The sequence below is a fragment of the Triturus cristatus genome, chromosome 9, assembly GCF_964204655.1.
Source record: "Triturus cristatus chromosome 9, aTriCri1.1, whole genome shotgun sequence".
NCBI lineage: Eukaryota > Metazoa > Chordata > Amphibia > Caudata > Salamandridae > Triturus > Triturus cristatus.
The window spans coordinates 1,098,343,439-1,098,369,411 of record NC_140592.1 but is presented as its reverse complement, the minus strand read 5'-3'; the positions used below and the strand labels follow the sequence as shown (position 1 = coordinate 1,098,369,411).

At 47.3% G+C, this 25,973-nt stretch overlaps 1 protein-coding gene across 1 annotated transcript in view; it reads right to left on the bottom strand.

The window, feature by feature from the left end:
* The window catches only part of SOS2 (SOS Ras/Rho guanine nucleotide exchange factor 2), a 324,695-nt gene that overhangs the window by 116,841 nt on the left and 181,881 nt on the right, over positions 1-25,973 (bottom strand). The window contains exon 12 of the mRNA XM_085627000.1: positions 9,516-9,638. Coding sequence (XP_085483126.1) covers positions 9,516-9,638 — 123 coding nt within the window. The remainder of the gene's footprint in view (positions 1-9,515; positions 9,639-25,973) is intronic.

Here is a 25,973-nt window from a genome sequence, read left to right as displayed (position 1 = left end):
ATAAATCATTAAGTAAAATCGATGTGTATATAGGCCCCCCCAAGGTCACCCACACCTTGGGAAATATGCCAACTACAGAAAGTTTTTTTTAAATCCAGAGGCCTGAGGGAGGAGAGTCTGGGAAGCTGTGAATTGTGTGGATCATATCGGATTTTTCTTGCCAATACCCCATAAAACTCATACTATCACTTTTAAGTGTCCTACAACATAACATTTACTGCCAACACTAAATGTCTGACCATTCTCCTTTTCCTCAATTTTCATGATAAAACCTAATATATGTGTGACAATGAGCCTATCATAAATGGGAAGAGAGAAATGAAACTGCTACCATGGTAAGAATATTTTGGAGGCACACTTTAGCGGAACCTGACTCATGGAATAGCTATAGTGTTGAGCCCCAGAAATCCCTGCTTACAGGACAATGTACCAACCACAGATAGTTATGAAAGCTAAAGACCCAGATAAGTCTCAGGAAGTGTGACTTGTGTCATCTGCTTCATGTTTGTACCCATCAAATACTGCAAAAGTCAACCTTTCAATAAAAAGGCTATTTCCTCACTTTTCTGTGCTGTAACGAACAAGTTACAGATATATCGTTACCGAAGGTAAGTAAGAAACATTAGTTAGTTAGATTCCTCACCTTAGAATATCCCCAGGCGTCACGCTGGATCCGGAAAGATTTTGTCAGCAATGCCCTTGCGCGTCGCATGGCGTCGTCTGCGGCTCCGCAAGGGGACTCCCCGGCCCAGGGCAGTGGTCGCTGCTGTGGCCCGAGTGGAATGGGCCCTCAGCCCTACAGGTTCCTTTTTAGTTAAGGAGTAACAGGCCTTGATACACAAAACGACCCACCGAGAGATGGTGCGCTTGTGCACCACCCGCCCCTTCTTAGCGCCCACGTAGCCGACAAAAGAGTCGGTCGTCCACCCGGAACTGCTTGGCGCGGTCCAGATAGAAGGACAGCGCCCGTTTTGGGTCCAGACGGTGGAGCCTCTCTTCCTCTTTTGAGATATGCGGAGGCGGAAAGAAAGGAAGGACGAGTCCTGAGAACAACTTTGTCCGGATGGACAGAAAAGAAAGGAGGCTTAGAAGAAAGAGCCTGGAGCTCACTCACCCTCCTAGCAGAGGTGATGGCAACCAGGAAGGCAGTCTTAAGTGTCAACAGGCGAAGAGGACAATTATGAAGTGGCTCAAAGGGAGCGCACATCAGATACGTCAATACCAGATTCAAATCCCACTGAGGCATTACGAAAGGGACAGGAGGAAACATGTGAGTAATGCCTTTGAAGAAGCGAGAAACAACAGGGGATTTGAAAAGAGAAGGCTGATCAGGAAGCCGTAGAAAATCAGAGATAGCTGAAAGGTAACCTTTAAGAGTGCCCAGAGCAGAGCCCTGCTGGGCCAAGGAAAGAAGAAAGAGGAGAACCTCAGAAATAGGGGCGGAAAGGGGATAAACAGCCTTTGCTGTGCACCATGCCACAAATTTGTTCCACCTGCAGGCGTATACCGATTTTGTGGAGGGACGACTGGCTGCCAGAATCACATCACAGACTTCAGGAGGCAAGTCAAATGGCATCAACTGTCGCCACTCAATCTCCACGCATGGAGGTGGAGACTGGACAGGTTCGGGTGGAGGACTGTCCCCTGCTGCTCCCCTGCTGCTGTGACAGAAGGTCCTCGTGAAGAGGAGTCGTATCGGGGGATCGATCGACAGACTGAGTAGCTTGGGATACCAGTACCTTCGTGCCCAATCCGGAGCCACCAAGATGACTTGGGCTCGGTCGCGCCTGATCTTCTTCAGCACTCTGGGCAGAAGTGGTATAGGCGGAAAGGAGTACAACAGACCGCAACTCCACTCGCGACGAAAAAGGCGTCCCCGAGCGAGTGCCGCCTTGGAAACTCCAACGTGCAGAACTGCTGACATTGCGCGTTCTCTTCGGTGGCGAATAGATCTAACCAAGGCTCTCCCCGCTGCCGAAAGAGGCCTTGCGCCACGTCCGAGTTTAGACGCCATTCGTGATCCATCATGCACCGGCGGCTGAGTTCGTCTGCTCTGGCGTTTAGAGAGCCCGCCAGATGGTGAACCACCAGGGTGATGCCCTGATGTTCCAGCCATGTCCAGAGGCGCAGAGCCTCCTGACAAAGGGTCGAAGATCCCACCCCGCCCTGTTTGTTGCAATACCACATGGCGGTGGTGTTGTCCGTGAACACCTGCAGTACACTCCCCCGGACAGAGGGAATCCCTTCAGTGCAAGTCGGATCGCCCTCAGCTCCAGAAGGTTGATATGGAGCCGGGACTCCGCCGGAGACCAGAGGCCTCTGATCTCCACCTCTCCCATGTGGCCCCCCATCCCAGGAGGGATGCATCTGTCACCACTACGTGCTCCGGTTGGGGTAGGGAGAGGGATCTGCCGTTGTCCCAATCGCGGACCGTGAGCCACCACCGCAACTGTCTTGCAGTGCCCTCCGAGATCAGGACGTGGTCGGACAGGTTTCCTCGATGCTGGGCCCACTGAAACTTCAGGTCTCACTGCAGAGCCCGCATTCGCCATCTGGCATGATGCACTAACAGGATGCAGGAGGCCATCAGACCCAGGAGCCGCAGCACCAACCTGACCGAAACCCAGGATAGAGGCCGAAAGATGGGAATCAGAGCCTGAATATCCCAGACCCGCTGTTCCGGAGGATAAGCCCGGAACTGCGCCGAGTCCAGAACCGCTCCGATGAAGAGGAGCTTCTGGGAGAGACTCAGATGCGACTTCGGCACATTGATGGAGAACCCCAGCAAATGCAGGAGGTCGGCCGTAGTGTGGAGGTGGGAGACGACTGCCTGGGGCGAGCCCGCCTTCAACAACCAGTCGTCGAGATAGGGGAAGACTGGAACCCCCAATCTGCGCAAATGAGCTGCGACCACCGCCATCACTTTCGTGAACACCCGAGGGGCACTGGTGAGGCGGAAAGGGAGCACGGTAAACTGAAAATGCACCTGGCCCACCGTGAACCGCAGGTAATGCCGGTGGGCCGGCAGGACGGGGATGTGAAAATAAGCGTCCTGCAAGTCTAGCGCTACCATCCAGTCGCCAGGGTCTAGGGCAGCCAGAACCTGAGCTAAGGTGAGCATCTTGAACTTCTCCATGCGGAGGAAGGCGTTGACGCTCCTGAGGTCCAAGATAGGGCGTAGGCCCCCTTTGCCCTTCTTGGGAACCAGAAAGTAGTGGGAATAACAACCACGACCTACTTCTGGACCAGGAACGCACTCGATGGCCCCCTTGGCCAAGCGGGCTGTAACTTCCTCCTGTAGAAGGTTCAAGTGATCCCCCGGCATGCGGTGGTACTGCGGTGGCATGGCTGATGGGGTCGCCTCGAAGGGGAGGGAGTAGCCCCTTCGGACGATTTGCAGCACCCACCTGTCCGATGTGATGGAACGCCAGTGGAGCAAGTTATGGCGAACTCTGCCTCCCACTGGCGTGGAATGGGCCTGAAAGCACGGACTAGGAGGGCTTTGAGGCGGATGCTGCAGGGGTAGATGTGGACTGACCGGCACGTTGTCCCCCTGTACCGCCTCAGCGGAATCCACGTCCGCGAACGTGTGGAGGTTGGTCCTGTGGCTAGGCGGACGTGAGGGGGCGCCCCTTCCTTGGCCACGAAAGGGGCGAAAAGCGGAAGCTTGCGGGCGCGGGCCGAGAGGCCCAAGGACTTGGCCGTAGCCCGGGAGTCCCTAAAGTGCTCCAGCGCACTATCCTGCTTGTCGCCAAAAAGGCGACTGCCATCGAAGGGCATGTGCATGAGGGTGCTCTAGACATCCCCTGAAAAACTCGTGGACCGCAGCCAGACGTGGCGGCGGAGCGCCACTGGGGTTGACATCGCCCTACCCAGCGAGTCCGTAGTGTCCAGTCCACATCGGATAGCGTGCTGTGCTGCATCCCGCCCCTCGGCAAGAGCCTGGGCGAGCCGTGTCCGGGCCTCCTCCGGACACTGGGGCAGCACGTCCTCCACCGTATCCCACAGGGAATGGGAGTAACGGTCCAAGAGACAAGCGGTGTTAACAGACCGCAGTCCCAAACTAAGGGAGGAGAACAGCTTCTTACCAAACTGTTCAAGTCTCTTGGATTCCCGATCCGGGGGAGCGGACGGGAAGGAGGTCTGGGAAGTAGAGGCCTGGATAACCAGGCTCTCGGGCGTGGAGTGCAGGGACAGAAAACTGGGGTCGCCCGGTGCAGGGCGGTGGCGCCGGGCCACGTTCCGGTCCACACGAGGTACTGTGGAGGGCTTGGACAAGGTGCCCTTCAGAACGTCCAGTAGTGCTTCATTAAACTGCAGCAGAGGCTTCGAGGAGCTTGCTGACGGTTGGAGCACCTCGGTGAGGAGGTTAGTCCTCATGGCCACAGCAGGCAGCTCTAGCCCAAGGGCTTCGGCCGCCTTGCGCAGCACCACAGAAAATGCAGCACCTTCCTCCGAAGCCACGGTCGGAGGAGAGATAAAGCCAGTGGCAGGGCATTTGTCAAGACCACTGGCAACCCCCAGCTCATCTGCCCAGTCCTTTGATAACTGGCCCTGCCGGGCCAGAGGTTCCTCAGACCCCTCCCAGTCGTCACCGTCATCCGATTCCTGGTAGACAGGTGGAATGATTGGAGCCGGGCGGAAAATGAAATTGCCACCCATTGGCGTCGGACGCGGCGCCGCTCCAATGCGGGACCGGACTGGGACTGAACCGGGGAACGGCGTCGTCTGAAGGCGGCGCCGGAGGTGGTACCGGAGTCAGCGCCGGCGGAGTGGTCGTGAGGTCGACCGGTGCCGACTGGGAGCCATGCCTGGATCCCACGGGGACCTGCGGCGTCGGGACCGAAGTCGGCGACTGCGCCGGGGTCGCCGGCTCGCTAGTCCTCCCAGTCGAGCCCGCGGGGCCCGAAAGCGCGCCGACAGGCGATGACAGCAGAGCCAGGCCCCTCATGGCCGAGAGGAAGGGAATGATCTCCGCCGGAGTCACGTCGGTCCCAGGGACTGGCGGGTATGGGGACGGACGCGACTCCTGCGGCTCCAACAGCTGTGCGGGTGGTACCACCCGAACCCTCAGCAGAGTCGCGCGACCGGCGAGGGGAGCCCGAAGAGCGATGTCGCTTCTTGGACTTCTTACTATGCTTCGACCTACCCAAAGACTTGGAACCAGACGAGTGGTGGTGATGACTGCGGCTCCGCGACCGGTCCCTCGACCTCCTCCTCGACCAGGACCGTGAACGGCGTGGAGCCGACTGCCGGAACTCCAGTAGCTTGCGGGACCGCTCCCGCCTAGCCTTCGAAGTCAGGGCCCGGCAGTCGAGGCACGACTCGGGATCGTGGTCAGCCCAAGGCAGTAGAGGCACCGGGGGTGGTGGTCCGTAACCGACATCAGTCAGTTACAGGAGTCACAGGATTTAAAACCAGGCATCCTACCGGCACCAGAGTTGAGTCGAAAGAATAGACGAAAAGAGTCAAAAAGTTTAGTCAAAAAAATGACTGAAAGGGTATGCTCTTCCCGGATCGGCGCTGTCTGGCGCGGAAAAAAGAAGAACTGACGTCAGCACGGGAGGGCGGCGTCTAAGTACTCTGACGACGTCATTCCGGCGCACAACGCCGACGACGGACGCGGAGCCGCAGATGACGCCTAGTGACGCGCAAGCGTATTGCTGACGAAAAATCTTTCCGGATCCAGCCTGACGCCTGGGGATATTCTAAGGTGAGGAATCTAACTAACGTGTTTCTTTCAGATATAATGCATTTTGCTAGGGATGGAAAATATCAGACTGCTCTGCATTCAGGCTTTCTCTTACACAAATTGTACTAGATGTGCTCAGGAGGAGTATGTCACAAAGGGCTAGGTGTACGAATAGGATTTATTTGTAATCCTCAGGACACCTGTTTGATTCCGAACACAGTCATCTCAGGAAGCTGATAAAGAAGGTGTCACTTGGTATACTGAAAGAAAAACTTGTTGCTTACACTGCTACAAAATAGCAAATCATGCAGTTGCCGGTTCCACATACAAAAAACATTAATAAGTGACCATATATTTAAGATAAAAACAAAAGGTTTCTACCTCCTGCAGATGTAACCGTAACAACATATAAGGAACAAAGGGCCACATGTATCAAAATTGGAAACTGCGATTTCCTAATTGCGATTTTCGGAGAATCGCAATTAGGTAATCGCAATTTCCAATGTATGAAACTATGAGTTTCAAATTCCGATTTGTAGTGTGTCGCAAACCGACCTACCTCATTAATATTAGAGGTAGATCGCAATTTGCGACCCCGTAGGAATCGCAAAAATCACAGGGATGTTGGGCTGCTGAGGTCAACAGACCACCATGTCTGTGTTTGCTTTTAAATAAATAAAAATTTGTAAAGCAGGCCGTTTTCCTCGAAGGAAAACGGGCTGCTTTACAAAAAGAAAAATGAAAAGTTTTCCTTTCATTTTTTAAGAGCAGGCAGTGGTCCGTGGGACCAATGCCTGCGCTTGAAAAATGCTTTTACAAACATTTATAAAGGGGAAGGGGTGCATGTGAAAAGCCTTTTTTGCGTAAACAAATGGGCCGACTGCGAACTCATTAAGGCTTCATGCATGTGGCTAAAAATCTAATTTGTGAAACATCAGTTGAGTTTTTTAAAATGTAAATAGAAAACACATTATACCACCATACAAAATAACGTAAGCATTTTGTATAGCACTCGTTTATTTTTTTTTTATAAATCACGTTAGCGGATTTATGAAAGTAGAGTTAAGATATGTGTTCGACAGCTGTTTATGTGCACTCATTGTACCCTTAACTACGGTTGAAATCTGTTTATTAAATGAGTGGGTTAGGACAACTATGTAGTAGTATGGTGTTCTGTAGTCTGAGAATCGGCGTTTCCATGCTTGTTTAGTATAGACCACCGCAATATTGTTTTCCTGAATGAATAAAACTCCTTTTATGCTCAGTTCAGTTGGTACATATTAAGTACCATTTGCACAACTGCAACCAAATACGGACTTGAAAACACCCAGATATCTATTTTTCAGCAGCTAGAAGTGACAACAATAGAAGCTAGAATGGCCCAAAAACACAATATTGCTGACATTTACCACCTCAATGGTCCAGATGCAAAAAGGACTGCATGGTCTCAAGCCAGATGTAGAAACACAAAGGGTCAATAGAAAATGGGTCATGGTACGAAGTATTTGCATACACTTTAAGAGTTATCAGTAAGACATGGTTTCCACTTGGTCCAATTGACATTTCTCCATAGCGTTTACTACACAAGGGTTAAGCTGTGGATATTTGGGTAAACTAATACTGAAATGTGCATTTGAGGCTGTGGCCAAGAGGGTTCTTTTGTCCACACATTGTGGAGTTACTCGATTTTAGAGAAATACCGGAAGGTGGTAAGAGGTTGAAGGCTACACTGGGGTTCCCCTAGCAAACACAGATATAGCATCATGATTGGGCAACCCTTCACCACCAGCCATTGAGGAATGGACTCAAAATATGGCAGCAAACAAGGTGGAATATAAAGGGAGTGGCTTTCTGAAGATATGTTAAGAAAACTTGTAGGACCAGGAAAGATCATAACGGACTTGGTAAATGTAACTGTACATGTGAATTATTATGCCACTTTGCTTGCATTATTCCCATCTTTGATCATTACTGTAATGTGTACATCTTGCATAGACTTCACATTTTCCTTTTGCATTGTTTTCATGAAAAGTTACCAATTATTTCAATAAGCGCAGAAAATTAAAAACTCAATAAAATATAGTTTTTTTTTTAAAAAGGTCTTCATCCTATGGACTATGTAAAACTTGATCAAGGTTCCCTTACCTTTGTTTGTGTAACCACAAGTACGTCCCAAGATGGTATATGAAACTTGATTAACTTTATTCCACTATTTTAAAAGGTGAGCTAAAAATGGAGTTTGAATTCAACTTATATTCACCGAAAAAGACAGTTAAAAAACGAATTCTGGTTCAGGCTGTAGAGCGAAAATCGCCAATATTCGCTAGTTATGGTTAACAATGCACGTAACACAGCTCATGCCGGCTGCCATGTTACCTTCTGTTGTCTCCTGATAGCTATTTGCTTTGTTTTTGTTCTGTTGACAAACTGGAGTTTTGAGGATGCAGGTGACGTGAGATATGGTGTGTTGTGTGAGTTGCTAACTATAAGTGGTGAATTTCAGTGGTCTTGTGCATTGGAGCCAGAATCATAACTGTGTTTTTTTCAGTGAATACTAGTGTAGAAAAAAAGATCAATAATAGCAAAATGGTATTAAATGGGGGTGTGCAAAATAGTTACTGGGCGTAGTGCATCTTCATTTTAATGTTCAATGCTTTGCAAAGTGTTAAGTTGCTACAATTTCAAAAATAACGAATGACAGCAAAGAGGCCTTGTGTGGCAGCAGGAATGTTTCTACTGCTGCATATGATCATGATCCACTCCTGCATCAAAGTTCTGACAAGTAGCACGCTTCCCATACACCAAAGCCAGAAGCCCTGGTGCAGGAATTCTTGCAAGAGAGAATTGCACGTAAGAAACTCTTTGGGTGGAGGTTGTTGTGTTACAAAATGTTTTAAATTGCACCTTTGTCTGCACCTACAATATCAGATCACTGAAACGTTTTCGTTGCCTTTTTTTAGGCTGCTACATGGGTCAGACAGGCCTTTTATTCCACCGGGTATTTCCCTGGTGGTCTGGAGCACTTAGAGCAGAAATTGAAGGCCCAGGGCCTTCCTGGTGCCTCTTTCACTTTCCCCAGCTGCCAGATGTTGATTACAGCAGACATGGCGAGGCTGAAAGGAAGGAGGAGAGAAAGGGCAAGGTACACATAGGGCTAACAGAGAAGGAGAATAGAAAGAGGGAATGGATGGATGGCAAGAGGAAGATTACACAAGAAGATGAAGTGATTGGGTCCAGTTTGAGCATTTTTGCCTGGGATGGTTTTGATTCCCTAGTCTGGCCCTGGCTACTGCTATTCATTTTCATGGTCCTCCTAGATGAAACATCATGGAGCCAGGCCTGCATGAAAGGCAAATAAATAGGAGACAAAGAATATTTTCTGGAATTTTGTCTAACAATTGTAAAGTGAAGTTATATAGGAGTATGCCAATTCAGTGGAAATTTTGCCTGGGCCTAGTCCCATGGCGGGTGTGCTACTCAAGTCAGTAGATGCTTAGCTGATCATTATTGGTCTATTGTGTTCTTCTTGTGTTAGGTCAGTCCTTTTCAACCTTTAGTTAATAAAAATCACTACTTTGATTATACATAAAAAATTAATTGAAGTATAAAATTCAAATACATTTTTAGTAATCAACATATTTCTATGAGTTCTTGGTAAATAGCACCAGTGCGCTTTGCATCATTGTTTGTCCATTTGCTTACTACTTTATTAAAATAACAAAAGATGCCTCATTTTTCAAGGAGACACATGCACATATGCGCACACAGACAGCAAGGTATGTAAAGAGTATAGCAATGCGCCAAGTGTATAACTCAAACAAACCTGAGTTGCACTGGTTGAACATATTCTTTACGAAATCTTTTGAGATCCGCACTGACTGGTTGCTCTCCTTTTTCAATCGCAAGCCTATCTGCCTCTGTTGGTTCAGGCTCTGGGATTTCAAATCTATAAGAAATAAAGCATTATGAACAACATATTTTAATATTAAAATGAGATTAAGACGCACCTAACTTTAAGAACTGCACATTGTCTGCAACAAAAGACCTCCAAGGGTTTGTTTATCTGGCTGTCATCTCTTTAATATCTTCATTGATATGTTAGTATGAGGTATAAGGTACCGATGTATTTTTGAATGATACCAGTATCACAAAATAATAGAGATAAGCTTAAGTGGCTATCTCCACAGACTCTCACTTATTCAGTTTGTTTTAGAATTCCAGCACTGGAGTGACCAAGAACATTCTGCGGTGCAACTAAGTGAGGAAGAAGTGCAATTGGAAACATGCTAAGAAAGTATTACTCAGGAGAAGCATAACTTTAATGGTAAAAACAAATATGATCAGGGATTCAAACCTCTTAAATTACTGTTTTTTAATGATTCCAACAGCTCAATTGAACAGTAAGCCTGGTTGACATCCAAGAATCAAGCTGAACTAGTTTATAAATTCTCCCAGACAAAACATAAATCAAGAGCATGCGAGTCCATCCAGAGGTTGCTGAAGGTGTGTGCTGAACATCACATTACTCTTCTGCTGATCCCCTGAGCTGTAAGCCCTTTGCCCTACCCTTCCAAAGGAATTGCTTCATGTGTTTGCTGGAATCAACAGTGTGCTTCAAATGTACTGATTTCGGATATGCATCTTTATGTCGTGTGGTCTGCCATCATAGCACATTTTAAAATTCAGAACATGAACTGAGGCCAAGGGGAGCCACAGTGTACGGCAAGCCTCCTAGAAAGAAATGGGAAGTGTGATTTACCATTTCAAGCTGTATTCATACATTCTACTAGCAAAACTGTTATTTATACACAACTTGGATTTCTCAAATAGGTCCTCTGAAGATGGGAAAGGCAAATGTCTTATGAAGGCCTATTTTCAGGTCTGCCCAACACTAAATGTTCACTAACTGTGTAAAAGAAAAAGAAAAAGTCACATATCTTTGACACAATGAAAAATATTTGGAAAAAGCTCTCTGGTTTGCAAATGTTTATCCTACTTAGAGACTCTGCACCTAGGAACTATTTAACTGCATCCAAGCCTAAAATAACTCTGGGACAAAAGTAAAATGTTACCTGAAATATTATTTTAGTAGCAATCAAAAAAAGGGGGAGGCATTGCCTGCATCTACCGCTCTAACCTCCTCGTAACTGAACTTCATGCAGATCCCACAGACTCCTGCGAATACCTTGCACTCTCTATATGCAGCAAGGCCACTCAATTGTGCAGGCTGCACATCTTCTACCACCCACCAGGTATGAATGACACCTTCACTGACCACCTCATGGAAATCGTAACAGCCAAGGTTCCCCCCGATTCTAATGACATTTTCCTCGGTGACTTCAATCTGCATTGGAACGACCTTAAGGACCGTCAGGTCAACGCCATCAAAGATTTCCTGGCCGACCAAGCACTTACCCAAGCCTGCAAACTCCCAACACACACGAAAGGCCATCTAGATAGGATCATTGCTAAGGAATCAGCGGTCAAGCTCATCTCTGTAGACCCATGCGACTGGTCTGATCACCACGCTATTACCTTCCTATTACCTGGCACCCACAAGACAAGGCCACCACAAACTGTGAATCCAAAACGTTGGGTTAGAGACACAAAGAGACTAGATCTCGTGAAACTGGCTACACACTGCAAGATTGACCTCCTCCCCCCCCCCCCGAAATATCTCAACGGTCAACAACCTCACTGAACACTATACCTCGACTACGTCTAACATACTTGATGATCTTGCCCCGCTGAAGCTAAAAAGAACCCAAATCAAAGACAGAAAGCCCTGGTTCAACGGATCCCTCAACAAGACAGAAAGAAACTGGAGACAGCACCCCTCAGCCTCCCACTTAAAACTTCTCCTTCAGACCAGAAATGCCTATAATAGGAATATCCTGAACTCAAAAAAAGAATTCTTCAGATCAGAACTGGAGTACGCCGAGAATAGACCCCGTAAGCTCTTTAAAATGGCTAAACACCAATCTAATAAACTGGCTAAAACCCCCAAAGAAACCCCTAAATCTCTAATAACATGTGAGTAATTCTCCTCTTTCTTCTCTGACAAAATTACTGCCCTAGGAAACGAACTTCGATCCGCTACCTTTCACCCCCCTCCGGACCTGCCTCATCTCTCCGCGCTGCCCCCCCTGACATCACCCAAAAACCAAGCGCACTGGTCCAACTTCAAAGTATATGACGACCGTTCCATCTCGGAAATTCTATCTTCCTTAAACCCAAACAACCACTTTAACCCCTTCGCCGCGGCGGGAATTCCGCGGTGGCGCCGTGCTCATGACGGAACCACTCCGTCATGAGTCACGGTTGAGCTGTGCTCATGACGGAGTGGTTCCGTCATGACTCCGCCCACGGCGCTAATCGCCCGCACAGGCGGGGAATTAGCGCCGCGTGGGCGGAGCGGCCGCAGCATGACGGAACCACTCCGTCATGAGCACACGGCACACGTGGCTCATGACGGAGTGGTTCCGTCATGAGCAGGGAAGGGGTTAATGACCCACTCCCCTCCAACCGTTTGGCCGCTGCCTCCAAATCCATCATTCCTATTTGGACTGCAATAATCAATGCCTCCCGTCTACAGGGGTCGATACCGGACTCTCTAAAAGCCGGTCAAGTCATCCCCATCTTAAAAAAACCTACGCTGAATCCTGCCTCTCCAGACAACTTTAGACCAATATCCTACTCCAAGCAATAGTTCTGGAGAAATGTGTACAACTTCAACTGAGCCAACACATCACCAACTTCAACCTACTAGACGACTTCCAATCGGGTTCAGGCCTAGGCACAGCACTGAAACCACCTTTCTCCATATCGTGGATGATGCACTCCAAGCCCTTGACCAAGGCAAAACCTGTCTCCTAATCCTTTTAGATTTATCCTCTGCTTTCGATACGGTCAACCACGAGAAACTTCTTGAACGCCTCAAACTCAGGATGGGACTGGGTGGCTCTGTGCTCGAATGGTTTAGATCCTTCTTCCAGAACCGCTCCCAGAGATTCTTAGTCAATGGTTGTAGGTGAGTAGGATCTGCTTCACATGTTTACCCCCACTTTTTGCTGGTGTTTTACTGTTTTTCGACTTTAGTCTGGCTGGGACCCTGCTATCCAGGGCCCCAGCCTAGCTGCTTCCTCTCTAAATTGATTGCATGTACTTTAGGTACACTCCAGATTGGATTCTGGGGTACCCTTGTGAGTCCCTATTATATGGTATACTATGTACCCAGGGCATAGGTACCCCAGAGGCCTACCAGGGGCTGAAGCATGTATTTTGCCACCCCTGGAAAGCCCTGCAAAATGACACCACAGGTCTGCTACAGCAGCCTGGGTAAGGTGGTGCATGCACCCCTTACTGAGGTATAGTTCCACTATACCTCACCTATCACTGCACATAGTAACCTATCAGTCACCCCTATGGCAGGCCTTATCAATCCTGAAGGGTGCTTGGTTATATGTGAGAGGGTGCCCAGGCATGAGCTGAGCCCCTCTGCAGCCTTTGGAATCTCTTCTCTGGAGTTGTCAGTGGTGCAGCCTGACCATATACTCTTAAGTGCATTATATCTAAAATGGTTAATGCTAATTTTGGACTGGCTGCACGGAAACAAGTTGTGTTTGGTGTCAAACACCTTGGAATCATACTCCCATATCAATTCGTGATGTGAGAATATGATCCCACCCTTCTAGAGGGAGAGACATGGCAGTACTGGTATACCCGGTAGAAACTTAACAGAGCCCTGGCATCACAAAATGGATGCTGTAGCCACAGACACGGGTCTGGACTACTGCTGCTGACCGAAACGCCAGCAGGGGAGGCCTGGACAATAGGTTTCCTGTCACAGGGAGGTGTAACCACCTCCCAGATAGGCTTTTGTGTATTGGGGCTGGGTGGGAGCACTCTCAGAGTGCTTTGAAGTCCTGCACTGGGGGCACATTTGGTGTCCTTGTGCATAGTCTAGCTCAGACCGGTTCAGGGGCTTACAGCCCCTGCTCTTGTGCGAAACTGGACAAAGGAAATGGGTGTAGCCACCCCTCTTTCCAAACCCTCCCATAGGTGGGTCCCCAGAGTTAGTCAAACCCCTTCCTTAGGTATAAGTAAGGAACCTCTGTAACCAGAACTTTAGATATCCCTGGACGAAACTCTGAAGCTGAATCCTGGAGCTTCGACGCTCTACTAAAGACTAGAGGACTGAAGAAATCTCCCTTGGGGTCAAGGAGTGACTCCCCTGCTTGGCAGGCACCAACAAAGCATTTTGCCGGTCAGCATCTCCAAAGCTCCCGCCGGACTCCGAAGTATTTGCAGCCCAGGAAGAGGATTTCCAGACATCTCAGAGGCCGACCCGCATCCCCAGCAAAGCTGAGACCCGCAGCCCTCGTGAGTAGCGTGGAACCGGAACTCCTGGTCACCGTGCACTTTTACAAGTGCATTGACTTCTTGACGTCTCTTGAAGTTGTGCTTGGGGTTATGCTCAGACGTGAGTCCCGTGCTGTCCATGCCACTGGAATCAAGCTATCCTGGCTGAAGAGGGGTGAAACCCCGAAACCGGTCCAAGGATGCTTGTTTTCAGCCCAGGGAGGGCCTGGCCTGGCAGTTCGGGCTGGACTGTTCCCATAGGGCACAGGGTTAAGACTGAATTGCATATGGCTGGGTCCAAACTGAACTGGCATGGTGAGCAAAAAAACGATGGATTTAGACCCAGATGTCTGTACTGGGGTGAATGTATGACATTGTTCTGCATTCTGTCCATCAATAGTTCTTTTGCATTTGTCCCCCCGAATGGGACGGGTATGCTCAAACGTGAGTCCCGTGCTCTCCATGCCACTGGAATCAAGCTATACTGGCTGAAGAGGGGTGAAACCCCAAAACTGGTCCTAGGATGCTTGTTTCCAGTCCAGGGAGGACCTGGCCTGGCAGTTCAGGCTGGACTGTTCCCAGTTGGCACAGGGTCAAGACTGATTTGCATATGGCTGGGTCCAAACTGAAATGGCATGGTGAGCAAAAAAACAATGGATTTTGGCCCAGATCTCTGTACTGGGGTGAATGTATGACATTGTTCTGCATTCTGTCCCTCAATAGTTCTTTTGCTAAGTCGATCACAGCCCTAAATTGCCCACCGACCATAGTGGACTCTGCCAAAACCCTCAGAATAAACCTGGACAGCAGCTTGAATATGCGTCACCACGTCAACTCGACGGCCAAAACTTCCAGGTTTCACCTGAGCTATCTAAGAAAAACTAAAACCTTTCCCTGACACTCCCGACCTAATAACGGCAGTGAAGGCACTAGTTATCTCCAGGCTCTAATATGGATGCTCTACCCTTTCGGCCCTACCCAAGATCTCCCTGGCCCACTAAAAGCCGGCCTCAACGCCGCCGCCAGACTCCTAAAAGGTTCTAAAAAATTCGTCTACACCTCACCGCATCTGAAAGCTCTGAACTGGCTTTCTCTTGAAGCCAGAATCCAACTCAAACTGGCATGTATCACTCACAAGGCTCTATACATTAAATCCACTGCATTTCTCGCTCAGAAACTTGTGGTGTCTGGAGGAGCCAGAAACTCCCAGTCCTCCAGGGACCTCTAGCTCCAGCCTCGGCACTTTCGAAAGGAAAAAACCTATAATTGTGCGTTCTCTGGGGCCGCACCAAGAATGTGTAACTCACTCCCGCCCACCATTAAAAGAATTCCGTCTCTGGCACATTTTAAAAAGGAGGCAAAAGCCTTCCTAATGGGCAAATTCCTCTCCTAATTCTTGCATTGCACTCACCCTCACCTTGTCTTTATTCTGTTACTACTACACCTTGGACTGACCGGATGCTATCCACCCTGCACCTCCTGGCATTCCACACTGATATTCTTGGACCTTCATTACATTTCGATTTGTAAAATGTTTGCACTTGTTTTTGATCCCAAATGTTCCACCCCCCTACCTACGTCTTATTTGTATACAACCAGCTAACCCTGTAAAGCGCTCTATAAAACACAAATTAATAAATAACAAAATGCATACATTGCCATAGTAGTCACTGGCAGTGAAGGCAACTACTGTTTGTGCAGGGGTGCTCCTTGTGAAAAAGCAGAATGCGGTCATTCATGGTGTAGTTGGCCAATGGCTGACATGTGCTGTCCAATTGTCCCCATGTTGTAGTGTAGTGGGCAGAAGAAAAATGTCCATGACACAAAAGTATAGGGCTGGCTGAAAGTCCCTATAAGTAAGCATAGTACATATAAAAATGTTGTAAAATCAAAAGGTCTTGGTTAATGTGACTCCTAAAATTCCCAAACATGCTATATCTCTTACTAAGATCTGATATCCTGAATCTCCAAACGAGAGACAAATAATAAACATGCAATGTACATTACTCTTCTGCAGGGATGTTCTCTAAATGACAGAAGTGCTTCCAGAGGTCTAAGATTGTAGAAGCATGATAACCCCAAAACGGAAGGTAAGTTTTAGACTTACTGAGATGCACAAAATAAAGCAGCCAAAAAGGTTGAAAAGACCCAGAATTTCAAAATTAAATTTAATGTTATAATATGATTTCTTGTAGAACACTGCATGATGCAAATAGCAATGACCTAAATGATTGTTATAAGTGAATGTGTGTACAAAATTAGGAGAGAAAGAAAAGATGTTTATACATTGTCTGAAGTCTTCAGAAAAAAACTTGATTCCTAAAGAATTCCATTAGCTCATTTAGCTGGTAGAAACAGGTTAATGTAGCTGGGTCGAGGCTAAAAGTAATTGTCATGAAAATACTGCAAATTTGTTATTATGAACGATACTTTTTAATCTGTTTTTTGTCATTTTTGTGATTTCTGCACATAAATCTGCATTTGTGTTGCTTCACTTTTCTAAGTTGTATGTTACCATGTCTTGTGTAACCTTATATGAAAAAAGTTGCAAACCACCCCCACACCTAAACCTGCCCATCACATGTTAAGGAATGGATGTGACAAGCATGCTTTGTCAACATGGTACAAAACATGTAAATGTTTGCGAAATCATCCACAACTTATTGCTGTAAAAATGGGCCATGTCACTCATGGCCTTCGTGACTCCAGAAAGTCAAAATAAGAAACCTCATAGTCATAGTTGACTCTTTATTCCAAAAGTGATCTTAATGATAAAGAGTGTTCACGGTGCTTGTTTTCTATTGTGTTGCAGAGTTTCGAGTCTCCGGCTGATTTGCAAAGCTTTTTTCAGACATGAGTGTGAGTCATGCTTGAAGAAGGTCATAATACACACGTGAGGTTCATTTTATGTAAGTGTAATGCACCTGCTTACATATACCCTATGGTCATTAGAAAGACAATGGTTCACCTGGTTTCATTTAGACAAAAATTTGGTGGATGTCTTGATGCATCCATTGTTATTCTTATAAAAAACAACCCATACCGTAAACCATAGCTTCTGCAATGAACGCCCTCCATAGAGCGCTCCAGACAGTGTCTGACACTTGTGTACATGTCATTTCGGCTTCCAAACCAAAGTCAGTCCGTATTCTGGGTAAAGCGCTCAGACTTCAGCCGAAAGCCTCCAAGCACTCACACTGCTGGCAAACCGTGAATAATCCCCACCCCTGAAGACAGACTTCACACACAAGGCATCGGGCATCCCTCTTGGTTCATGCCATTTAATGAACTGCAGTGCAAAATGCACCTTTTCGGTTTTTCAGGTCATACAATTCCTAAAACAAATCGTTTGATTTCCACCCAAAGAAACATTGATGTATTGTGAAAAAGAGTGTAGTTTAATGTTGCACCTTTTAGCAGACGGGGTCTGTGTGTTGGGGTCATCACAAAGGCCCTGTCTGAGAGGCTTGAATTTCATTGGACAGGAGGGACACACCAATTAGTGGAGGATTTTTTCACACCCAGTAATTTGCACTTAATCAGAAAGCTGATCTGAACACGTGTCCAGCAGGCGATGCAGGGATTAGCAAAGGGGAAACAACTTGTGTGTCTTGATGCACAAGGAGCCTGTGAGTTATGTATGGCAGTGTTAAATACATCGCATCTGTGATGCATATGGGCACTGTGAAACCTATGGGGCGCCATAAGACAAAGGTCACTTGTTGAATTTTGGGAGCAACGATGAATATAGGGCTAGTGAATGTACAAGACTTGTGATACTTGAGAGGCTAAGTGATGCACATAAGAGACGTGATATATATTTGGTTAGTGTGGAATGTTATGCTGAAGTAGGAATGCAATACCGTTCCTATGGTTCATGTGATGCTGTACTTGCATTATTTCATACACATGGGCACAGAGTTACATACCTGCCAACTCACATGGTGCTACCTTGTGACACACGATATCGTCAGCTCCCATCACACTGTCACCTGGTGAGGAGCCGATATCACACGGTGGCAGGGAAAACAAGCTAAAAACCACGGTGAATAGTGGTTTTCCCTCTTGCTTTCCGAGGCTTTCAACGGCCGATGTCCATTAAGGGGTGTGAAAACACCCCAGGACACCCGCCGCCTCCTCACATGGCAAGATTTTTGTTCAGGTCGGCAGGGATGGAGTTAAACTGCAGAGTCTGCACTTTTCAGACAGACTGGACACTGCCAGCAGGGCCTGGGCCAGTGGACATGTTCTCTCACCACAGATCTGTCTAAGGACTGTCCTTTAAGTGCAGCTCCTGTCATTCCTAGCGGGCTCTCTTTTTATCTCCTTATGCCAGGTGAACCCCTAAAGGATACGTGTGATGAGCACAGCTGAACCCACCTCCGTGATTGGGTGCCTCTCCTCTTACTCGTGGCATACAGATGTGAAATTTCTTATTCTTGCAACTGAACAACCACTTTCAAGTGTGTATTTTTGTTTAAAACTTCCTTTAAATGTTGTGTGTAGAAAAAAAGCCAACATCATCCAGAAACAAATTCTCATCAACATTCAAAGGCTGACATAAGGGAAATGCTACTTACCAGTATGAATCTTTTCTTGGCATGTAGAGCTGCAGATTCACACACTAGCATAGTAGATCGCCATCGGGTGTTGGGCTCGGATGCTTGCATCTTGTTGTTATCTTGGAAGAAGTCTTTGTAGTCACGAGATAGGTGACTCCTCCCTTGGACGATAGTGCGCATGGGCATCGACTCCTTCTTTAGATTGTTTTTCACCATGATGGGAAATGATGGCATTAGTAGAAGAAAAGAGATGTCCATTTGTATATATCTAAGTAAGACAGAACTGGAACAGATCCAGGTTCCGGGGAGGTGGGTGGGTGTGTGTGGATATGCAGCTCTACATGCCAAAAACAGATGCATACTGGTAAGTAGCATTTCCCGTTCGAAGCATATGAGCTGCAGATCACACACTAGCATAGACTATACAGCAGTATTTCCCCTAGCGGTGGTCACCTGTATCGGTTGCAGTAGTTTGAAATAAAGTTTTAAGGACAGCTTGGCCCACAGAAGCTTGTTGCTTCGCGTGCACGTCAACACAATAGTGTTTAGTGAAGGTGTGTGTTGTAGACCAGGTGGCTGCCTTACAGATGTCTTCTAAGGGAATGTTCCCTAAGAATGCCATGAAAGCCCCTAGTTTGCGTGTGGAATGTGCTCTAGGGGGAACTGTTAATTTGCGTTTAGCTTTTTGGTAGCATATATGGATACATTTAACTATCCACCTTGCAATCCCAGATTTGGAGATGGGGTTACCCTTATGTGGTGGAGAGAAAGCTAAAAAACAATTGTTTTGCGAAAAGATTTAGCTCTGTCAATGTAATAAAGAAGGGCTCTTTTAACATCCAAGGTGTGAAGAGCCCTCTCTGATACGGAGTCAGGGTTTGGAAGGAACACTGGTAACTCCACTGACTGGTTAAGATGAAAAGGAGATATGATTTTTGGAAGGAATTTTGGATTTGTCCTGAGAACCACTTTGTTACGATGTAATTGTAAGAATGGTTCTTGTATGGTTAAAGCCTGGATCTCACTTACTCTTCTGAGATGTGATTGCAATAAGGAAAGCTACTTTCCATGTAAGGAACTGCAGTTCGCATTTATGTAGTGGTTCAAATGGGGGCCCCATGAGCATAGTAAGAACAATGTTTAGATTCCACACCGGAGAGGGTGGTAATCTGGGAGGAATAATTCTTTTAAGTCCTTCCATGAAGGCTTTGATTGCAGGCACTCTAAAAAGTGACAAGTGTTGTCGGTTTTGTAAGAAAACTAGATGCAGATGTATGGATGAGTATGCTAAGTTACATCTTTGCAAATGTAGTAAGTAGCAAATGATGTCCTGGATGGAGGCATCTAGTGGGTGTATATGATTGTTAGTGCAGTAAATGGAAAATCTTTTCCGTTTTGCAGCATAGCAAGCTCTTGTAGTAGGTCTTCTGGCTTCTTTGATAATGTTCATGCAGTCCGGTGGAAGATTAAGGTAACCAAACTCTAGGACTTCAGGAGCCGGATCACCAGATTCAGTTGACCTGGATGTCTAATCTCTCCATGGTTCTGGGTTATTAAGGACGGGGAGAGACGTAGTTTTTGGTGTGGAACTAGTGAGAGTTCCAATATTGTTGTGTACCACAGTTGGCGTACCCATGTGGGAGCTACGAAGATCAGTTTGAGAGATTGCTGCCTGAGTTTGCGCACCACTAGTAGAATCAGTGGGAGTGGCGGAAATGCGTACGCAAATCTGCCTGACCAGTTCATCCATATTGCATTGCCTTTCGACTGCGGATGTGGAAACCTGGCGGTGAAGTTTGGGCATATTGCGTTTTTGTGTGTGGCGAACAGATCTATGTCTGGTTGGCCCCACATTTGGAAAAAAGGTAATAGAACTTGGGGGATGTAGTTCCCACTCATGAATCTGTTGTGTCTGTCGACTTAATAGATCCGCAATCTGATTGTGAACTCCTGGAAGGTGTTCTGCAAGTAGGTATATGTTCTGAGGAATGGCCCATCTCCAAATGTTCTGTGCGAGCTGGGACAGCTGCAGAGAATGTGTGCCTCCATGTTTTTGTATGTAATACATGGCTGTCATGTTGTCCGTCCGGATGAGGACAGCCTTGTTCTGTACATGTAATTGGAAGGATTTTAGAGCTAGGAATACTGCCAGCAGTTCTAGGTGATTGATATGGAGCACTTTTTGTTGAGTGGTCCATTTGCCCGGAGTTGTGTGTCCAAGGAGATGGGCACCCCATCCTGTGAGTGATGAGTCTGTCGTCAGCACTATCTGTGGAAGAGGCTCGAGGAACGGTCGCCCTTTGGACAAGTTTGTTATGTTCCATCACAGTAGAGAGCGATGTGTGCGGCTGTCCACCAACATCGGATCTGTAAGTTGTCCTTGAGCCTGGTTCCACTGATGTGCTAGACATTCCTATAAGGGACGCATTTGGAGTCTCGCATAAGGCACAATGAAGATGCAAGATGCCATCATGCCTATGAGTTGCATGAACACTCTGGCTGGAAGAGAGTGTTGGTGTTGAAATTTTGTGATAAGAGTTTGTATACTGGCTGGACTGGGATATGCTAGCGCTGTGGAGGTGTTTATTGTGGCTCCTAGATATTGGTGTATATGAGAGGGCTGGAGATGCGACTTGGTGTAGTTGATCATGAACTCCAAGTTGTGTAACATTTGGATGGTTTGGTGAGTGTGTAGAACACATTGTTGGAATGACTTGGCTTTTATTAGCCAGTCATCTAGATATGGGAAAGACATGAATTTGTTGTCTTCTGAGATGTGCTGCTACTACCGCAAGACATTTTGTGAATACTCTGGGTGCAGTGGTCACTCCGAATGGAAGGACTCTGAACTGGTAGTGTTGTCCGTCCACTACAAACCTTAGGTACTTCCTGTGAGCAGGATGTATGGGAATGTGGAAGTAGGCGTCCTTGAGATCTAGTGTGGCAACGAAATCGCCTTGTTGCAGCAGCGGGAGCACTTGTTGAAGAGTGATCATATGGAAATGATCTGAGTGTATAAACAGAGTTAGGGGTCTGAGGTCGAGTATTGGTCTCAGAGTCCCATCATTTTTGGGTATTAGGAAGTACAGTGAGTAGACCCCTGTTCCTTGATGCTCTAAGGGAACTGGTTCTATTGCCTGCTTTTGAAGCAGTGCAAGAACCTCTTGTTTGAGGAGCGTAAGATGGTCTGCGGACATTGGACGCTGTTTGGGTGGTATGTGTGGTGGGGTAGTTGTAAGTTCCAGGCAGTAACCATACTGGATAATTTGTCTTACCCACCTGTCTGTTGTGATGAAATTCCAGACCGGCAGGAACTGTGTTAATCTGTCCCCGACTGGAGTGGAATGGTCTGGGGGGAGCGGAGCAAAGTCACTGTTTTGTGGCGGGGGAGGTGCGAGTGTTATTACCTCGACCTCTTCCTTTATTGTTGTTTCCTCTGTATCCGTCTCTAAAATATCCTCTACTGGGGGATGTTTGTGTAGTGGCTTTAAATAAAGATGAGGTGTCTGCGCCCATGTTTTTGAAGGCTCCTCTATAGAAGGAGCGACGAAAGGAGCCACGTGGTTGTGGAGACTGTAACGCTCCCATGGACTTATCAGTCTCGGTGTCCTTTTTCATTTTTTCAAGTGCAGTGTCCACAGCCGGGCCAAAAAGCTGTTCTTGGTTGAACGGCTGACTGAGTATGGTAGTCTGGACCTCCTGCTTAAAGCCTGAAATGCGTAGCCAGGCATGTTGTATAAGATGCACACTGGTGTTGATTGATCTAGAGGCAGTGTCTGCTGAGTCAAGTGCACATTTAATTGACGCATTTGAAATTAGCTTGCCCTCTTGGATAAGGTCATTTGCCTGGGTTTTATACTGGTCAGGCAGATGCTGCAATAGGTTTTCCAGCTGGTCATAAGGTGCCCTTTCATATCGTGCCAGCAGTGCTTGTGTGTTGGCAATACGCCAGTGATTGGCTGCCTGTGCAGCTACCCTTTTGCCAGAAGCATTTAGCAATTTTGATTCCTTATCAGGGGGTGGCGCATCCTCGGTGGTCTGGGAGTTGGTGCGCTTTCTAGCATTGGAAACAACTAGAGAATCCAAAGGCAACTGTCCTTTGATGTGAATAGGATCTTCAGGGGCAGGCCTATTTTTTTGATCTATTCTAGGGTTAAGAATCCTGGCACGTACAGGATCTTTAAATACTTCTGGGGCATGCTTAATGACTCCTTTGATTATTGGTAAGATTTGCACTGACTTTTGGGAATGTTCAAATGCATATAAGAGGAAGTCTTCCTCTGGTGCATCTGAGTGCATTGTGACAACATGATAAAGTGCAGCCCTATTTAATAACTGTCCAAACCCAAGGTGATCATCTGGGGGAGATGGTTTTGAGGGATATGGCTGTGGGTCTGGTAGATCTGTTGGGATAGGATATGCCCAATCATCTTGTGGTGAGGTATCTGGATCCGTGAATGGGTCATTCAGATCACCCTCCCCCCCCCACCCCCACTCCCCCCCCAGGTCCTCATCATTATCATCTGGAGGTGGTGTATGTGGTGGAGAAGTGAGAGGTAAGGGTGGTTTAGGCAGAGGAGGTGGGTTAGAAGGCAGTATAGGAGAAGAAGGAGGCATAGGTGATGTGGCAGAGTCCTTCTTCTGTGCAGGAACTGGAGCAGGTGGTGTGTCCAGTTTCCTCTTTTTACATGGCACAGCCGTGACATGTCCTGTTTTTGGGTTTATATAAATCTTTTTCTGCCTTAGATCAATAGGATCTGGGTGAAAAAGTTCTTGTTCCTAGGGAACCGCTTTCGGGGCCGATTTTTTCGGGTACGGGCGAGGCTGCGGTTGATCCTTATGGTCTTTGGCCTTAGGGGGCGTATTAAGAGTCCTTAGGCTTCTGTTTCGGCGCCGAGGATGTTGGTTTCGGAGCCGAAGCCGGATCTCTAGGCTTGGAAACGTTTGAAGCCGGCTTATCGACGGGCCTCGGGGTTTTCGGGGCCGTTGTGGAGGTGGAAGGCGTCAGAGCCGATTTCGGAGCGGAGTGTTCCCTGGGTTTCGGTGCCGAATGCGCCGGTGGGACAATTACATGAGGTTTGCTCGGTCCAGAGCTACTGGAAGGCTCGTCCCTTTTCTTCGGAGCCGAGCCCGGAGGCGGGGCTTCTGAAGGATGTTTTCAGTCTCGACTGGGGCCAACAGGCTAAGTCTTGACCAGTGCCTTCGGTTTTGGAGGGGTTGGGGTAGGGGCAGTAGTACTCACTCGTTGCCCAGGAGTGATGGGGTCGTCCGAGTCTTCTGCCTCTGACACGATTTCGAAATCTTCTTCCAGGACATCAGGGCCTTCATCAAAGAAGTCCTCTGGTTCCAGAGCTGGTCTCTGCGCCATGATGTGTCGTCGAGCCCTTCGATCTTGAATAGTCTTCTTCGATCGAAAGGATGCGCAGGCTGGACAGCTGGACTCGTCGTGTTCAGGTGATAGGCACAGATTGCAGACCTTGTGATGGTCACTGTGCGGGAACTTTGCTCCACACTGGGGGCATTTTTTTGAATGGCGTCCTCTCCATGAGCCGTAGGCCTTACAGCGTGGAAAGGCCCATTGGCCCGCGTCGACGACCGGAATCGAGCCGATGAAGTCGGGTCAAAGATGAAAGTGAATCCGATGATGTTTTGGAAGTTTTGTGCTTCGAAAAATTGAGATTTAGAACCGGAGCGGAAAAGTTGCATCCGAACCCAATGGCGGAAAAAAACAATCTAAGGATGGAGTCTATGACCATGCGCGCTATCGTCCAAGGGAGGAGTCACCTATCTCGTGACTACAAAGACTTCTTCCATGACAACAACAAGGTGCAAGCATCCGAGCCCAACACCAGATGGTGATCTACTATGCTAGTGTGTGATCTGCAGCTCATATGCCTCGAACACATATTTCCACTCCACAACTTCACACCACACCACTCCACACAATTCCACAACAAACAATTCAAATCCAAGACATCTCTCCCTTGGACTTCCACCAACTCTCCCCCACACACCCACTGCCCCTCATCTTTCTCTCACACTGCCACTACCCCATCTCATCTCGCAATCCTACTGCCCCCTCTGATCCCTGCCTCACACTCTCTATCTCCACTATGTACTGCCTGCTCACACATACAAGCATAGTTTAGTCCCTGTACCTTTTCAAGAATTCCGTCCCCCAAACCCACGCTCTCCTCATCTTCTTAGGGTCGCTTCTGTGTACATAGGTACTCCCTCTTAATGCGTCTGTGGCCTGCTCTCCATTTCTTTCTCTCTCTCACACATTCTTTCTGCACCTCGGTCTCGATTTCATTCACCACTCCCTACATAAACTAACTATCCCGCTCTATCTTCCTTTCTATTTATTCTGTACAGCTCTCCATACCACATAATTCCAACACACAAATGCACTCCACCCTACACAATTCCACCCTTCACAATTCCACAACTAAGAATTACACTCCACAGCACATACATCCACTACACTCCAAACTAAAACACATAGGTAAAACACATTGTCATTTACAAAGCCAATAGCTCTAACTCTCCCAAATATGAGACCTATTGCATTGCAAATGCTTGTTAATGGTAGAAGTGGATTCCAATGTACATGTTTTAACCATTCTAAAGTCTAAGCAGTTGAGGAGGGTAAGTTATGGCTTCAATCAAGATTCCTATAATTCAGAACTAGGTTTACACATAACTTTCTTTCACTTCTGCATGACAGGCTCTACATTGATATTCAAAGATAAGGAGGGAGCAGCATGAATAACCCCTCTTCTCGCAGAAAAAAGCCAAAGGGCATAAAAAGGTAAACACATAATAGCAGGTAACACCTAATGAAATAATTGCTTTACTTTAAAGAAGCTGGACCCACAGGGATATCTGCAGAGCAATCTAGGCAGTACTATTTGATGAAATTGTGAGCATACCTCCCCAGTAGCCGCTTTATAAATACCCATAATTGGTACATTCATTAGTAACCTCATCAGTGATGTCACTGACCAGTTCATGGGTGATGTAATATGTGAAGTCATAAGCAGTGCATTGCAGGGGCATAAGTTATAGTTAGCTCAGGTAACTAACTGCTGAATTTCTATGGTTTTCTACGACTGAAATCTGAGCCTAACTATAACGTCCCTGTAACCTTTTGTTCTTTAAGTGAATTTCTATTTTTTTTTTTTTAACTGGTAGTCGTGTTTGCAGAGAAGTGGAGAAAGGGGACCCCTTCTTTCGGGGCCTGGCCATCTTAAAGTGGGTGCCTCTAGGGCACCCACTGTCCGCTAGGACCGTGGAGTGAACCTGAAGGCCACGGCGGTCCCTGCCAGCTCCCTGCCTCCTGTGGGAGCCGGCACTGC